Source organism: Salvelinus fontinalis, unplaced genomic scaffold, assembly GCF_029448725.1.
Source record: "Salvelinus fontinalis isolate EN_2023a unplaced genomic scaffold, ASM2944872v1 scaffold_0724, whole genome shotgun sequence".
NCBI lineage: Eukaryota > Metazoa > Chordata > Actinopteri > Salmoniformes > Salmonidae > Salvelinus > Salvelinus fontinalis.
This window is the reverse complement of record NW_026600933.1, coordinates 48,008-66,484: the sequence shown is the minus strand read 5'-3', so window position 1 is coordinate 66,484 and position 18,477 is coordinate 48,008. Positions and strand designations below refer to the sequence as shown.

At 45.7% G+C, this 18,477-nt stretch overlaps 1 protein-coding gene across 1 annotated transcript in view; it reads right to left on the bottom strand.

The window, feature by feature from the left end:
* The window catches only part of LOC129847145 (histone lysine acetyltransferase CREBBP-like), a 47,133-nt gene extending 28,978 nt beyond the window's left edge, over positions 1-18,155 (bottom strand). Inside the window, exon 1 of the mRNA XM_055914960.1 lies at positions 17,277-18,155. Within this exon, the coding sequence (XP_055770935.1) occupies positions 17,277-17,364 (88 nt within the window). The 5' untranslated portion in view covers positions 17,365-18,155. The remainder of the gene's footprint in view (positions 1-17,276) is intronic.
* Positions 18,156-18,477: the final 322 nt, after the last annotated feature.

The window sequence follows — 18,477 nt, the reverse complement described above, 5'->3', positions numbered from 1 at the left end:
AAACCGTCGCACGCCCAGCGCAGTGCCTTGACTGTCAGGTTCTCCAGTTGGAGAGATCCTCCCTCTACCAGAGTGGGAGCGCCTGAACAGGTTGTCAGGTTGTAATGGGATAGTCTGTTAGTGAGAGAGACCAGTGCTGTCAGAGAACTCAAATGAAGATTTACGGGCAGTTTAGGGGTTGAGCTTGACATTACTTAACACCTTTATTAATTTGTCCGACAGTCACTGAATAATAATACCAATATTTGCCATTTAGTAGACGCTTTTTCCCAAAAAGACTTAGTCATAGGTGGTCCCAGGAATTGAACCCATGTTCCTGGCATTGCAAGTGCCATGCTCTACCAACTGAGTGAAACAGGACCCCTGAATGTGAAGAGATCTAGGTCTACACAATATGCACGTATCCTATGAAGGCAAGCACCTGTGTCTCAGACACCATGTCTCGTAGCAGCAGTCAGTCCTGTTACAGACTGAGCATGTATAGAGAGAGATGTGACTTACAGAAAGAGAGACCAGCTGTAGTACCAGCATTCTGATAGACCATTCATCCATCTGACAAACCATTTATTTTTTAAAGTTCCATGGGCGAGAAGCCAAAAACCATCCAGGAGACAGCAGAATGCCAAGTGCAGCCAGGCGGGACATAAAAGAAGAACGATTTGAAAATACTTTGACATTTTGAGTCATCAAAAATCCCGAGAGTCCTCAGGGTTGTATAAGCTGAAGTGTGTCGGCTGGGCCACGACATGATTCACCCTGGTCTTTGTTACGACTGGAGCTGAACATCCTCTGTTAGACACTCCAACCTGAGGTAGAAACAGGTAGAGGTAGAGGTAGAAACAGTCAGCTTTCAGCACGCAGGCTGAGACTCTGGTCCACAGACAGGTCAGAGAGACACTCTGGTCCACAGACAGGTCAGAGAGACACTCTGGTCCACAGACAGGTCAGAGAGACACTCTGGTCCACAGACAGGTCAGAGAGACACTCTGGTCCACAGACAGGTCAGAGAGACACTCTGGTCCACAGACAGGTCAGAGAGACACTCTGGTCCACAGACAGGTCAGAGAGACACTCTGGTCCACAGACAGGTCAGAGAGACACTCTGGTCCACAGACAGGTCAGAGAGACACTCTGGTCCACAGACAGGTCAGAGAGACACTCTGGTCCACAGACAGGTCAGAGAGACACTCTGGTCCACAGACAGGTCAGAGAGACACTCTGGTCCACAGACAGGTCAGAGAGACACTCTGGTCCACAGACAGGTCAGAGAGACACTCTGGTCCACAGACAGGTCAGAGAGACACTCTGGTCCACAGACAGGTCAGAGAGACACTCTGGTCCACAGACAGGTCAGAGAGACACTCTGGTCCACAGACAGGTCAGAGAGACACTCTGGTCCACAGACAGGTCAGAGAGACACTCTGGTCCACAGACAGGTCAGAGAGACACTCTGGTCCACAGACAGGTCAGAGAGACACTCTGGTCCACAGACAGGTCAGAGAGACACTCTGGTCCACAGACAGGTCAGAGAGACACTCTGGTCCACAGACAGGTCAGAGAGACACTCTGGTCCACAGACAGGTCAGAGAGACACTCTGGTCCACAGACAGGTCAGAGAGACACTCTGGTCCACAGACAGGTCAGAGAGACACTCTGGTCCACAGACAGGTCAGAGAGACACTCTGGTCCACAGACAGGTCAGAGAGACACTCTGGTCCACAGACAGGTCAGAGAGACACTCTGGTCCACAGACAGGTCAGAGAGACACTCTGGTCCACAGACAGGTCAGAGAGACACTCTGGTCCACAGACAGGTCAGAGAGACACTCTGGTCCACAGACAGGTCAGAGAGACACTCTGGTCCACAGACAGGTCAGAGAGACACTCTGGTCCACAGACAGGTCAGAGAGACACTCTGGTCCACAGACAGGTCAGAGAGACACTCTGGTCCACAGACAGGTCAGAGAGACACTCTGGTCCACAGACAGGTCAGAGAGACACTCTGGTCCACAGACAGGTCAGAGAGACACTCTGGTCCACAGACAGGTCAGAGAGACACTCTGGTCCACAGACAGGTCAGAGAGACACTCTGGTCCACAGACAGGTCAGAGAGACACTCTGGTCCACAGACAGGTCAGAGAGACACTCTGGTCCACAGACAGGTCAGAGAGACACTCTGGTCCACAGACAGGTCAGAGAGACACTCTGGTCCACAGACAGGTCAGAGAGACACTCTGGTCCACAGACAGGTCAGAGAGACACTCTGGTCCACAGACAGGTCAGAGAGACACTCTGGTCCACAGACAGGTCAGAGAGACACTCTGGTCCACAGACAGGTCAGAGAGACACTCTGGTCCACAGACAGGTCAGAGAGACACTCTGGTCCACAGACAGGTCAGAGAGACACTCTGGTCCACAGACAGGTCAGAGAGACACTCTGGTCCACAGACAGGTCAGAGAGACACTCTGGTCCACAGACAGGTCAGAGAGACACTCTGGTCCACAGACAGGTCAGAGAGACACTCTGGTCCACAGACAGGTCAGAGAGACACTCTGGTCCACAGACAGGTCAGAGAGACACTCTGGTCCACAGACAGGTCAGAGAGACACTCTGGTCCACAGACAGGTCAGAGAGACACTCTGGTCCACAGACAGGTCAGAGAGACACTCTGGTCCACAGACAGGTCAGAGAGACACTCTGGTCCACAGACAGGTCAGAGAGACACTCTGGTCCACAGACAGGTCAGAGAGACACTCTGGTCCACAGACAGGTCAGAGAGACACTCTGGTCCACAGACAGGTCAGAGAGACACTCTGGTCCACAGACAGGTCAGAGAGACACTCTGGTCCACAGACAGGTCAGAGAGACACTCTGGTCCACAGACAGGTCAGAGAGACACTCTGGTCCACAGACAGGTCAGAGAGACACTCTGGTCCACAGACAGGTCAGAGAGACACTCTGGTCCACAGACAGGTCAGAGAGACACTCTGGTCCACAGACAGGTCAGAGAGACACTCTGGTCCACAGACAGGTCAGAGAGACACTCTGGTCCACAGACAGGTCAGAGAGACACTCTGGTCCACAGACAGGTCAGAGAGACACTCTGGTCCACAGACAGGTCAGAGAGAGAGGGAGACACTCTGGTCCACAGACAGGTCAGAGAGACACTCTGGTCCACAGACAGGTCAGAGAGAGAGGGAGACACTCTGGTCCACAGACAGGTCAGAGAGAGAGGGAGACACTCTGGTCCACAGACAGGTCAGAGAGAGAGGGAGACACTCTGGTCCACAGACAGGTCAGAGAGAGAGGGAGACACTCTGGTCCACAGACAGGTCAGAGAGAGAGGGAGACACTCTGGTCCACAGACAGGTCAGAGAGAGAGGGAGACACTCTGGTCCACAGACAGGTCAGAGAGAGAGGGAGACACTCTGGTCCACAGACAGGTCAGAGAGAGAGGGAGACACTCTGGTCCACAGACAGGTCAGAGAGAGAGGGAGACACTCTGGTCCACAGACAGGTCAGAGAGAGAGGGAGACACTCTGGTCCACAGACAGGTCAGAGAGAGAGGGAGATACTCTGGTCCACAGACAGGTCAGAGAGAGAGGGAGACACTCTGGTCCACAGACAGGTCAGAGAGAGGGAGACACTCTGGTCCACAGACAGGTCAGAGAGAGGGAGACACTCTGGTCCACAGACAGGTCAGAGAGAGGGAGACACTCTGGTCCACAGACAGGTCAGAGAGAGGGAGACACTCTGGTCCACAGACAGGTCAGAGAGAGGGAGACACTCTGGTCCACAGACAGGTCTGAGAGAGGGAGACACTCCTCAGCCACGGCTCCATTAAAACACCTGAGCGTCAGCCATACTCCACTGACAGGCTTCATTTGCCCTGCCTACTGATCTGCCTGGACTCAAGCCGGGTTAGAATGAGACTTCTCTAGCTCAGCTTCACTGAAACAGTTAGTCTACCTCAGCCTTGTTGCATATGACAGACAGTCTAGTGAAGCCAAGCCTGAAATGAGAGGCCTCAAATGCATTGCGCTGAGCAGGAGAGTTGAGAAGAACTCAGTGTGTTTGTGTACCTGCCAATATCCCTCAGTATGATCCCTTGTGATGGATCCTGACTCGCCACTACTGACACTGACCTTAGGGCAGTTTGGCATGCCCACCAGTTACAGTTAGAATTTGGAGAGGGTAAACTGTTCCTATCTGTGCCTAAGGGGCCAGGCAACTCCTTCCTCTAGCTCCTGACAGCCGACTCAGGCAGCGGAGGGGAAGGGAGAAAAAGACATAGATCGTGGCGCAAATGGGACTGATTAGATTTAAAAGGTTCAGACTACACACAGCCGAGAGAATTTAGCATGCAGAAGCCACCACTGCCGCCTCAGCAGCAGCGTACGCCTGAACGGCCAATTAGCTGCTGGCGGCGCAGCATTCAGTGCCGGTCAAAGGGGACGGAGCAAAGTGAGTCTCCAAGCCTAGATAAGACCTCGCCTTCACACACAGGCGTGCACACACACACGCTTCTCCCAAAGGTTACCAGGCAAGGGGGGATAAACACTGCAGTTAGTGACGTGTGTTACCAATACCTCAACCATACACAGCTCTTAGCTAGCCTAGCTCAGAGAGCAAACAGTGGGCCAAGACTCTTAAGAAAAATATATAAACTTTTATTTGTACATTTTTTTTTTTTTTTTTACACCAAATTGAAAAAGCAGGACAAACATCCATATTCAAGTTTAAGGTGAATGCAAATAAAAACCACCCGATTTGACCAGCATTCAACACCATAGTGACCTCCAAGCGCATCATTAAACTTGAGGCCCTGGGTCTCAAACCCGCCCTGTGTAATTGGGTCCTGGACTTGACGGGCCGCCCCAAGGTGGTGAAGGTAGGAAACAACATCTCCACTCCGCTGATCCTCAACACAGGGACCCCACAATGGTGCGTGCTCAGCCCCCTCCTGTACTCCCTGTTCACCCATGACTGCGTGGCCATGCACGCCTCCGACTCAATCATCAAGTTTCCAGATGACACAACAGTAGTGGGCTTGATCAACAACGACGAGACAGCCTACAGGGAGGTGGTGAGGGCACTCTGAGTGAGAGGTTGTTTTCTTGACACCACACTCCATGTCAACAAAACAAAGGAGATGATTGTGGACTTCAGGAAACAGCAGAGGGAGCACCCCCCTATCCACATCGATGGGACCTCAGTGGAGAAGGTGGAAAGTTAAGTTCCTCGACGTACACATCATGGACAAACTGAAATGGTCCACCCACATAGTGTGGTGAAGGCGGGCTGCATCACCGCCTGGTACGGCAACTGCACCACCCTCAACGGCAAGGCTATCCAGAGGGTGGTGCAGTTGCACCACAACGCATCACCGGGGGCAAACTGCCTGCCCTCCAGGAAACCTACAGATGTCACAGGAAGGCCAAAAAGATCATCAAGGACAACAACCACCCGAGCCACTGCCTGTTCACGCCACTACCACCCAGAAGAAGAAGTCAGTACAGGTGCGTCAAAGCTGGGACCGAGAGACAGCATCTCTCAAGGCCATCAGACTGTTAAACAGCCATCACTAACACAGAGAGGCTGCTGCCTACATACAGACTCGAATTATTGGCCACTTTAATAAATGGATCCCTAGTCACTTTAAATAATTCCACTTTAATAATGTTTACACATCGTACATTACTCATCTCATATGTATTTACTGTATTTTATACCATCTACTGCATTTTACCTATGTCGCTCGGTCATTGCTCATCCATATATTTAAATGTACATATGCTTATTTCATCCCTTTAGATTTGTGTGTATTAGGTGGTTGTTGTGGAATTGTTAGATAACTTGTTGGTTATTACTGCATTGTCGGAACTAGAAGCACAAGCATTTCGCTACACTCGCATTAACATCTGCTAACCATGTGTATGTGACCAATAAAATTTGATGGTCATTGATTTAATTTTTATATTTCTTCCATGCATCTGAAAAGTAACAAATCAATCATCAGCTACAATGGTCAGAATCTATCAGAGATACTGGGACCTTTTTGTGTCAGTTAAAAAGACAACGCCACGTGCACGGCGAGATGAGCTAATTTAAACAGGACACCTACACCTCACCAGTCAGATATGCTTTCCTTTAAAAACACATTTAATGCCAAATTTCAAAAATGTGGGGAGATCAGTCGTCCCAGTTTGTTTGTTCAGCTTTGATTGGAGAGAGACTGTGGTGTAAAAACGTTAATACTGCGCTTTATAAGACTGAGGTGTGATGACTTCAAGATGTGGAGAATTAGTGGCGCGCTGCAATCCATTTGCTGAATCGCCTTTATGAACAAACCACAGCCAGCCATTCAAGAAAAACGAGGGGAGAACAATCTGAGACAGGGTTAAACTTAGCAGTCTTTGAGAGGAGGTCTGAGTTGCAGAGAGCGGGAGAGGTGACAGTTTCTTGCTCCCGCAGCCCTTTAACAGACAGACTCAGAGGTTTAAATGAAAAAATACCCACGCTGATCGACAAAATCCTGCCTGTTTCACATCAGAGAGTATTAGCACCCTGCAGATCCAGAGTGTTCAGAGGAGAGCAGAGGGGAGGGAGAGGAAGAGTGGTGGGGTGGAGAGGTAATGTGGGGAGGCAGAGGAAGAGATGAAGAGGGGTAAGGAGGATAGCGGTGAGGGAGAGGGGCTTGGGCAGTATACCAACGGTATGATTTTAAGCACACAAAATGTCAATTGAGCCAGTCACAAAGAGCACATGGAGCAAACGTCACAGCAACGTGATAAATTCACTACTAATCTGGGGTAACATTAATCCAGGATCCAGAAAGGGGAAAATAAAACTCAGAAAGAAATATCTTGCTAGACGCAGTTCTAAAATGATTCTTATTGTAAATTCTCAGCTTTAGTCAGGGCTCGCACCAAATCATGAATGTAAAAGGACTAATTTCATGCTTCAGTTGCACTTCTCCACTCGAATGAAATATCTTTGCGCTCATCATTAGATCACCAGATAGCTCTTTGACTGATGTGTAGGATACTTTTCGGGATAATGTTAAAATGCAAGATTAACTTCGGACAGAACATCAGGAAATGTAGCTGGCTACATTTTTTTCTATGATAGACATTAGAAATATGATGGCCACCCATTGTTATTGCAAAAAGTACCAAGCTATTACATTCTAGGCTAGCTAATTTACTAAAGTGTGGCTGCTACCGTCTCAGGATGGTAAGTTGGTGTTTGAAGATATCCCACTAGTGGTGTGGGGGCTGTGCTTTGGCAAAGTGGGTGGGGTTATATCCTGCCTGTTTGGCCCTGTCCGGGAGTATCGTCGGACAGGGCCAAAGCAGTGTCTCCCGACCCCTCCTGTCTCAGCCTCCAGTATTTATGCTTATCTGTCAGGGGGCTAGGGTCAGTCTGTTATACCTGGAGGATTTCTCTTGTCTTATCCGGTGTCCTGTGTGAATTTAAGTATGCTCTCTAATTCTCTTTCTTTCTTTCTCTCGGAGGACCTGAGCCCTAGGACCATGCCTCAGGACTACCTGGCATAATGACTCCATGCTGTCCCCAGTACACCTGGTCGTGCTGCTGCTCCAGTTTTAACTGTTTTGCCTGCGTCTATGGAACCCTGATCTGTTCACCGGAAGTGCTACCTGTTCTCAACTCTCTAGAGACAGCAGGAGTGGTAGAGATACTCAATGATCGGCTATGAATAGCCAACTGACATTTACTCCTGGAGGTGCTGACCTGTTGCACCCTCTACAACCACGGTGATTATTATTATTTGACCCTGCTGGTCATCTATGAACATTTGAACATCTTGGCCATGTTCTGTTATAATCTCCACCCGGCACAGCCAGAAGAGGACTGGCCACCCCTCAGCCTGGTTTCTTCCTAGGTTCTGGCCTTTCTAGGGAGTTTTTCCTAGCCACCGTGCTCCTTCACCTGCATTGCTTGCTGGTTGGGGTTTAAGGCTGGGTTTCTGTACAGCACTTTGTGACATCAGCTGATGTAAGAAGGGCTTTATAAATACATTTGATCGCTAAGAAAATAGCATTGCAGTTCTATTGTCATCTGATAAACTATTTTCAGTCAAATGTGTGGCACTAATGTATTTTGTGTTTAGAAAAAGTAGTTGCCCACCCCTTATCACTCTATTGATGAAAAAAAAAACACTTGACTTTCAATAGAAAAACGCAGGTGAAATGCTTTAAAATGCAGATTTTTTTATGGTCTCTTGAAAATTCAGTTTTCTTCAACTGAATGCGGCCCCTTCTGTTTGCCAACTGAATATCTTATAACTAAGTTATCTAAGATAGAGAAAATGCATTTTCTCCAACTATTCAACTGGTTTGCTAACTTGGTATCTAAAGGTGGCTAGCTTGGGAAATAGCACACCTTGAGTGCACAGCTGGTAATACTGTATAAAAAAGGTACGGAAATCTGGATACCGCCCACCACCATACTGTGCAGCAGGGCTCCGTTGGTCCCACTCCTATTTGGGGGGACATCTGCAGTGGTGCCCCCTTCACCCCACACACCCCTCCATCCCATTCTAATCAGTTCCACTTCAGCAGATACATTATCCCGCACAGCGAGCGCTCTGCCTGAGACCGTTCCCCCTGAAGCGGGTGGAACTGAAGGCAGTGTTTTTACGCTTGGCTGTATGTACACTAATGCTAACATGGGTGGAATAATTCTCACCCACCCAGGGGTTGGTGACCATTCACCGAGCCGGGACGGAGGAGAACACCCACTAGGTAAGCAATGTGCCTGAAAAACACTTGTCTGGAGCCAATTTCTCAAGACGGGCACTAACACACAGTGAACACAACCACTGGCGTACAGATCAAAACAAACAGACATTGGCTGGCATCCATGGATCAAACATACACGGCATAATCTGTCACACATTAACACTCACATCAAACCCGGGACAGCCGTCCCGCCTACACTGGCTGACAGGCTGTAAGGTGCTCTGTAGGGCTGGGGGGGCAGAGCAAAGTGTGCGTTTGCGCTCTACCACAGTAATAATGGGCCTCAGAAACATGACTTGAGCCAGCCAAACCCATGACAACACACGCTATGCTTTTATGCAGTGGTTTTCAAACCTGGTCCAGGGGAACCCAAAGGGACACACATTTTGGGGTTTTGCCATAGCACTACACACCTGATTCAAATCATCAACTCACCATCAGGCTTTGATGATTTGAAATTAGGTGTGTAGTGCGAGGGCAACAACAGGACCACTGCTATAGGCTAAATCGGGCCACTCAAAATTGTGAGAAAGAAAGTGTATGGTTTCATTTGTGGCTAAGCAGGAAAAAGCTATTTCAGCATTAATAGTTTTCTAAAAAAAAATAAAGATCCAGAGTGTGGGACACAGTCTAGCTAGAGAGGCTAGAACTCATCAGGAAGTCAAAACCTGTCAACAACACTAAGGTGACACCCATCACAAATCCATTCATACAGGTTGTCTATTCATCTTCAACACTTCCAAGAGAGAGCAGTCTTCTACTCTCTCCTCATAACCCTCCCTCCCGGCATCATTTTCTCCAGGGCTGAGTGGGAGCGAGAAGGAGTGAGTGTGAGTGAGGAGAGGAATCTGCTCTTTTCACAGGTCTGCTTGAGGAATTTCTGGGAATTGGGCTTTTTCAAGTTAAACAAAACCCTATTTTGTCTCCGCTGCCATCTGCGGCTCTAAATCTTCTCAGTGTACTCAGGACCCCGTGCCGCTTCACAACTTCAAAGGAAAGCAGGTCTGTGGCACACTATGCCATGTATCGCTGAGAAGTTGGTGAGTGAGTGTGGTGCTGGGCTATTAGAGAGGATGTGTGTGTTTGTGTCAGCTGGGCAGTTTATTAGAGGGTTGTGTGTGTGTGTGTAAGATGTGCATAAGTGTGTACACTGAGGCAGAGAGCGTCTGGCCTGGCAGCCCTCTCTAAAGAGGCAGCAGAGTGAGGGTCATGGTGCCTTACTGCCCAGCGACAGCTCTTCACCCCACAAAGATGAACTAGGGCTGCAAAGGACCCCGGCCTGTCAGTGGGGAAGACTACAGCCCAGGACTGAACCAAAGAGCTGTTTGTAAACCGGGTCATTAATTTGGCCCCAAATGGAAGAAAACGGACAAAACAAAGAGGGACTCCCTGCACTTAAGAAATAATGACCTGCAATAGGAAATGCTTGATTTTGTTTTCCGCAGCAAAACATTCAGCAAACGTGACCCAGTTGACAGACAATCGTCTGCCTTGTTGTCTCTGTATGTCCGGTACAGAGTTGGACATTGGGCGATGGATACATAGAGGGATTTTAACACTTTCCTTGACTGAGAATAAAGAGTTGGTTGTGGTGTCTGTAATCCCTAACTTGGCCTCATTTGAGATGTTTGCATTTTCCCCCCAGCGTTTGATAGTGGTGGAGAATTTACAGTTGCACAATGATCCATTCAAACATCCATTCACTACCGACTGCACAATGAACTCCGAACGCAATTCACTACCATAACTCTACAATGGACGTAAGCTACATGTCATTGCTATATAAAATACAGAAACACAATAAAGAGCCCTCACTAAAGTTACAGAGAGCACTTAGGTTAAGTCACATTATTTAAAGTGCATTTTACAGCGACAGGTTAAATACAAGATAATCTGATAGCACTGAAGGTTATAGATCGCCCTCTGAACTTTGCAGCCCTCCCGTAGACTCCCGGCCTCCATTTAGGCTACTCTCTAGTCTTGGCTTTGACATCAGACACCAGCAGCTGGTTCTGAGGCAGACAGTCACGCCCCTGGGAACAACTCAAAGTGTAGCAGGGGTTTAAAGCTGACTTCTCTTCCAGGCAGGCAAGGTAGCCTAACCACGTTTCATCAGAGCTACCGGACAATACAATGGAAGATTAACTTTTTGGGGTTGTGAGTGTGACACAATAATTTATTTAGGAGCCACCAAATTAATAAAACAATGTTCTATAAAGTGCTTGACCCAGGAAGCCCCTAAAAACCCACCATTTGGGGACACACTGGTGTAGGTAACTACAGTCCTGATTGGGGTTAACACCACCACATAGGGTCAATTCAACTTATTAGGATATCATTTAGCCAAGTGTCAGTGTAGTACAGGCAACCACACAGTCCACACTTCAGAACAGATGTGCTAGGGGGGGTGTGTGTGTGGTAGTGCTGAGAGATGAACCGAAATGTTGGACATTTTTTCATTTTTAAACTAATTGACCAACATCGGTTACATTTCTGGGGTTTTCTGTGAGCTCGATGTGCAGTTTCTGTAGAGATAAATCAGATCATGCCTGAACTGTGCGATGTAATAGAGAGTTGACGTTTTCAACAGGTAATACTGAATAATTAGTGCTTTTGATATTGGTCGGATTACTTTTATTTATATAAGTAAATAAGTCCCATGATGGTAGTGACTGCCCATTACAGCTTATCACTTATTAATCATCATTTATTCACATTACATTAAAATATTAAGTTGTGTATATTACATTTGTTTATTTGATGACTTTATTATTTCATTCCAAGTCATCTCCTCTCTATAGAGCTGCTGTCAATGCTGACTGTCAACAATCACTATTTTAGTAGTTCTTCAAAGTAAATAAGGCATGACTGCTAAATACCATCTATCAATCCCTTAGATCATGTATGTTCATGTAAAGATACCTTGTGAAGCAACAGCTGTTCTCTATATCACCTCACCATTGCGTATTATTCTCTCTCTTCTGTAGCAGGAGTAAAACACAGACCGGGCAAGTAGATGCAATGGATTATGGCCATTGTAGTTAATTACAATGTTTTATGCACTAAACTACATAGAATATTGGCCTATTGGAAACTACAACTCCCTACTACATAACACAGTTCAGGCTGGATCTGATTCATCTCTAGAGAAACTGTGCAATGTGCGAACTGAGTTCACAAAAAAAACAGAACGAAATGGAATTAAAATAATAATTGAACCAGTGTCGGTCAATTAGTTGTTTAAAAACAGAAAAAGAAAAATGGCTCAGCACTACCAACAGGACAGACAGCAGCAGCTCTGTAAAGATGAGATGACTTGGAATGAAATAATCAAGTAATCAAATAAACAAATGTAATATACACAACTGAAATATTTTAAAGTAATGTGAATAAATGGTGGTTAATAAGTGATAATCAGTAACGGGCAGTCACCATCATGGGACTTTCATGAAAAAATATATTCTGTGTTACAGCAGTTAACCCACATAATACATAGTGCATTTAAAGATGCTGACCCCATTTAGTCGACTGGTCGATTGTTAGGCTGTTGGTCGCCCGAGATTTCTTTAGTTGAGCAGTACCCAATTTTTTTTTTTTAAATAGACCTGTCTGATTTGCAATGAGTGGACTGATCCATTGTGGAGGCCGTGGGGATTGCACAGTCCATTTTAAGACATGTGCTACTGAAATGGTATAGGATTATATTAAGTCAGAACAATAGTGCAACATTATTGCGCTCTCTCCCACGTTGGATAGCGGTCGCTGTCCGCGGTTCTGAAACATCAGCGTGCTACCGAATTGGCACCGTCACCAAGAACATGTTGCTATGTGCATAACAGCAGAGTTAAACAGCATATTGGTGTTGAGAACAATGCAGCGAAGGCAGGAGATGAGAAAACAGGTCTTGCCTTGTCTAAGAAAAGTGAGGAGCAAAAACCAACTTATAATAGGGGACTCCCAGGTGGCGCATTGGTCTGGTTTCGAGTCCAGGCTCTGTCGCAGCCGGCCGCGACCGGGAGGCCCAAGGGGCGGCGCACAACTGGCCCAGCGTCATCCGGGTTAGGGAGGGTTTGGCCGCAGTGCATGCTGACCAGGTCGCCAGGTGTACAGTGTTTCCTCCGACACATTGGTGCGGCTGGCTTCCGGGTTGGATGGGCATTGTGTCAAGAAGCAGTGCGGCTTGGTTGGGTTGTGTTTCGGAGGATGCATGGCTCTCGACCTTCGCGTCTCCCGAGTCCGTACGGGAGTTGCAGCGATGAGACAAGACTAACTACTACCAATTGGATACCACGAAATTGGGGAGAAAAGGGCCAAAAAATATATATATTAATTTCAACAAAAAGTTTTTTTTTTTTTTTTTTTTTAATTGGCCTATAATTAATAGCCTAAATGTGCCTTGTTTATAAATATACATCTATATATATATATATCTCTACAAAAATAAAACAGATCCTGCTTCTGTTGCCTGTTTGAGTGTTTGTTAAATAGCCTACCAATTCTGTGAGCATCAAGACACATGCAACCACAACATGTCAGATAACAATTTCACAAATGTGGCTGTTTTTAATCTTTGATATGCTGTAATAAAGCCTTTACTTTGCTTTCTTAAGAACAGCCTCTCTAGTATGTTTTAGAATGTATTTAGTGTTGTGTACACTGTTCCAAATTGTCAAAAAAAGTGAACCCTCCTCTCTCTTGATCTCATTAATAATAATCATTATAATAATATAATAATGGCATTATCATTAGTAGGCTTAGTATAGCAGCCTGGTATAACCACCATCGAGCTATAGGCCTAACATGCTGACCAAACCGGATGTGCTCCATCGCGCACACATTGATTTTGTTCACCCAGACCAGAAGAGAACAGGACACGCAGGTTAAAACATAGAAAACTAACTGAACCAATTATATTCATTTGTGGACAGGTCGAAAAGCATTGAACATTTATGGCAATTTAGCTAGCTAGCTTGCTGTTATCTAATTTGTCCTGGGATATAAACATTTGGTTGTTATTTTACCTGAAATGCACAAGGTCCTCTACTCCGACAATAAATCCACAGAAACAAATTCAGTTTACCGTTTTCTCGTCATCTCTCCTCCTTCCTACAGGCTTCTTTTTCTTCTGTGGACTTTATATGGCGGTTGGCAACCAACTTTACGGGGCATTAGTAGAACCGACTGGAGTGTGTTAGTCAGTTCATCTTTCAATCACCCACGTGGGTATATGCTTCTAGAAACCAATGAGATTTGAGAGGCCGGACTTGTAGCGCATTGAGCTTCACAAATATAAGCTATTTTTATTTTAGTGTCTGGCCATCCATATGCTCGCTAAGGAGCACGAGCAGTGTGGGTGCAATGATTGAATAACATGTATGTGTACATTTATTTTGCAACGCACGTGACACGAGTGGTGTGGTCAGCATGTTAGAGCGCATCCTGTTTAGTCTTATACCGTAACTTACTTGGGCATATATTTCAATATTATAGGCAACAATCAATCATTCATGTTATCACACAGCATACAAGTCATTCATGACTTGAAATGCAATCAAGCATTTTAGTTTTAAAATAAATCAAACCTTGAATAATTTGCGTAAACGATAAATAAACTTTCATTTCGGGAAATTGCATTCACGAATGAATGCGAATGTTTTTAGTCTTTGCTGTAATTAAGGCTTTCCAAAAAAACTAAACGTTACAGACTCTCTGGTACGCTTATAATTTATTTGTGTTATTTACATTGTTCCAAATAGTCCGGAAAATGATATTGTAATCTAACAACACCTGTTTGGAACACACAATATGCACACCGCTTGCTCCTGACCAAAATTTTCTTGATCTCCAGTATTTTCAACTAGTCACATTTATTCCACAAATCTGACTTCCCGTTTTCCTCCCAAGTAACTAGTAACAGTAATTGTGTTAAGGTGTTCGGAGTTTGTTATAACCAATTAATTGATGTGATAATGATATGCTATAGGTCAGGCCCTATTGGTCAAGTGCATGCGATGAATAAATATGTCTTGTAAAGAGAGCACGGGTTGAGGGAATGTTTTTCCTAAACAAATTAGGGATTTCAGTAACAAAACTTTTCAGTCAGAAATGGCTGTAATTATGGTGCAGCTTCAGCAACACGGACAGCGCAATAAACACTGATGATGTTCTGTGGTGGTCGCTGCAGCAGGGAGGAGAGAAACAACCGGTGCTAGTCACACAGTCACTCGCTGTCATTTTTCTTTAACACAGAGCAGCAAGTCTGAGCCCGGCCTGGCAGAATCAAATCAATTGCGGTCGAACTCCCTCTAGTCATTTGTGTGTCTTAATTATTTCATTAAACGGTTCGCTTAAATCATAAGACAAGCTCAGTGCATATCATGGATTTGATTAAAACACATAAGATGTTTTATCATTTCAATCGATTGGTCGAAAGAACAGATTATTGTCAAAGATTGTGTCAGGGACTGCCCTAATTGTTTTATTTTGTATTACAGCATATAACCCACATAATGCATAGTCAAAGAAATAACGGAAACCAAAAAATGTTAATATTTTTTAAATAATTGACCCCGACATTAAAATGCACTAATCGCTTAGCTCTAGTGCGTGGAGGCAGGGAGTGGTGCAGCTGCCACAGCAACGTCATACAATGTTAAGCATAAAATATGACTGGTTGTTAAATACCCATGTTAAACAATATGTTGGCTGGCTGCGGCTAGCGATATGAGGCCAGGAACCAGGGGAAGTTGTGCAGGTTCAAATCAAATCAAATTTTATTGGTCACATACACATGTTTGGCAGATGTTATTGAGGGTGTAGCGAAATGATTGTGCTTCTAGCTCCGAGAGTGCAGTAACATCTAACAAGAAACAACTTACCAACATATATCCAATAGACAAATCTAAGGAATGGAATTAAGAATATATACATATATGGATGAGCGATGTCAGAGCGGCATGGACTAAAATACAGTAGAATAGTATAGAATACAGTTTATACATATGAGATGAGTAATGCCATATAGATAAACATCAAAGTGACCAGTGTTCCATTTCTTAAAGTGGCCAGTCATTTCTAGTCTATGTCTATAGGCAGCAGCCTTTAATGTGCTAGTGGCTGTTTAGCAGTCTGATGGCCTTGAGATAGCTGGGATCGAGACACTGAAAAACAGCTTTGACGCACCTGTACTGACCTCGCCTCCTGCATGATAGCGGGGTGAACAGACAGTGGCTCGGGGGGTTGTTGTCCTTAATTATCTTTTTGGCCTTCCTGTGACATCGGGTGCTATAGGTGTCCTGGAGGGTAGGTAGTTTGCCCCCGGTGATGCGTTGTGCAGACCGCACTACTCTCTGGAGAGCCTTGCGGTTGCGGACGGTGCAGTTGCTGTACCAGGCGGTGATGCAGCCCGACAGGATCCTCTCAATTGTGCATCTGTAAAAGTTTGTGAGGGTTTTAGGTGCCCAGCCAAATTTCTTCAGCCTGATGAGGTTGAAGAGGCTCGGTCGTGCCTTCTTCACCACACTGTCTGTGTGGGTAGTCCATTTCAGTTTGTCAGTGATGTGTACGCCAAGGAACATGAAGCTTTCCACCTTCTCCACTGCGTTCCCATCGATGTGGATAGGGGGGTGCACCCTCTGCTGTTTCCTGTTTCCTGAGTGTTTGGGTGGGTAGAGTGTGGTGGTAGACCCTGAGGTTAGGTTTAGGCTTGATGTTCTTCTCTCTCTGATAAAAACCAACCAAGGCAGCGCTGTGGTAGACTTTTGTTATTGTCTGGGAGGCTAGGTTTATGAGCACAGGAGACCTGTCCATAAACTTCACTGCAGGGCCCCTATTCAAGGGCACGTCCATTAAATTCCTATAGGTTTCACTCTGTATGAACATTTATATAACTTACCTTCAAGTTAATGTTGACACTTCTGTTGACTGTGCTCATACAATAGTCCTATACTGGTAGGTTAACAAGTGTCTATCAGTGTTGAAATGAACCAAATTCAACAGGTTGCACTTTTCTTTTGAACAGACGCGGCGGCTATATCACAAGTCTCGTCTGCGTTCGGGCCGCTGCTCCGACTCACACTCCACCGCAATGACATTATCCGGAACATAGGCGTGACAAGTTTTCAGAGGCGTAGCTGGTAAACGGAGAAGGAGCGACAGACACATCAGCACATGGTGCAATACCAGCACTGCCAGTAGGCTGACTTTACTACCAAGGCATATGGGCAAGTCGAGAAGAGAGCAGCGGAGGATTGGCTACTAGAGACGGGTGACTGTAGATTCAGTGACAGTCGGGCGTGACAATTTAATACCACGAAAAACTAGACTACAACGCTCGAGAGCAGACATATTAAAGTTCCAAGTGAGGAACATTGTGCACGAGCGAACGCAGTCAACACCAGACGAAATATAAAAAGTACAGTTTTCATTATCACTAAAATAACTCATGCATTGTTAGCATACATTTATTGTATCACTAGACCGACGACAAAATAGCCTCTACTTGGTGCTTACCTGGACCATCTGACGCTGAAAGCGCAGGTGAATTGAGTTTCGGTCGCTTTGCGTTGGGAGGTCCGACGTCCAGCAAATTGTCAGCCATTCTGATCGGTAAGAATGATCACTAAATAATGATGCAAAATGAAATTCGACTCCTTCCAGCTAGATTTTTTTATGGCAACAATCTTCTTTCTTACTCACACCCCACGTATAGGGGTATTTAACCAACTAGCTGGCAAGATAGAAAAATGTTTGCACTAGTCAGCCGAGTAGAATGTTTCAAAATAAAGGCAACAGCGCCACGCTTCGCCGCTGACAATCACCCCATGATAATCCAACACCCAACACCCACATAATTATCTTTAATAATTATGGACAAAAAATATTTCGGTTCCGAAAAATAAATTAAAAATAGTAACAAAAAAAGTATATAGTGTGGATTCAAGACCCTTTCTCCATAAATCCCTAGATAGGCATCTTTAAATAAGCGCCTTTTCCCGGTCCAAATGAACAGCCTTAAATTCAATTTTCGCCTCCAATAAAGACAAGAAATTTACAAAAATATTTTGTATGCGCCGATGTATTTTTCTCGATACTGTCTCTCGATAAATACATCGTCTCGGAACGGAGATACGGAGCGGCGCTCTCTGAAGGGGAAATCAAATATACGAGGGGCTCTCTAGACGACAAAAACTGATCCAATCCTCGTTTTTTCTCAATAATTATCTTCGAAGGAATAAAGACTTCGATTTTCTGCAGAATAAAGCCGTTTGAGCACGGTCTAAATGGCTCGTTTCGGTCTAAAGAATAATGCTCTCCCGAAATCCTGATTCTGAGCCGCGTCAAGATGGCGGCTGTTGATTCCTCCGATACAAAAAGTTTTTTTCTTTCTAGCTAGACTGGGGGGGGGAGGGGCTGTGCAATCACGCCCTACGCAAACCTATGCCCTGCCGTGCGTCATGTGGACGTACATCAACAAGCCTCTAGGGGTGGAATAACCCAAAAAATTAAGTAGCTGTCAAAGCACTTTCTAACCTAAAGTGTTACAGAACAATGTACAAGTGAGCAGTTATTGTGCAGCCCCCCATATACATTGTGTATCATGCGTCTCCAAGTCACCAACCCTCATAAGACCATTTTGGGGCACTTCACCCTTATCCATCCATCTAGTCCACTACATTTGTATCAATTTAAGGAGCCAAGCAACAGAAGTTTA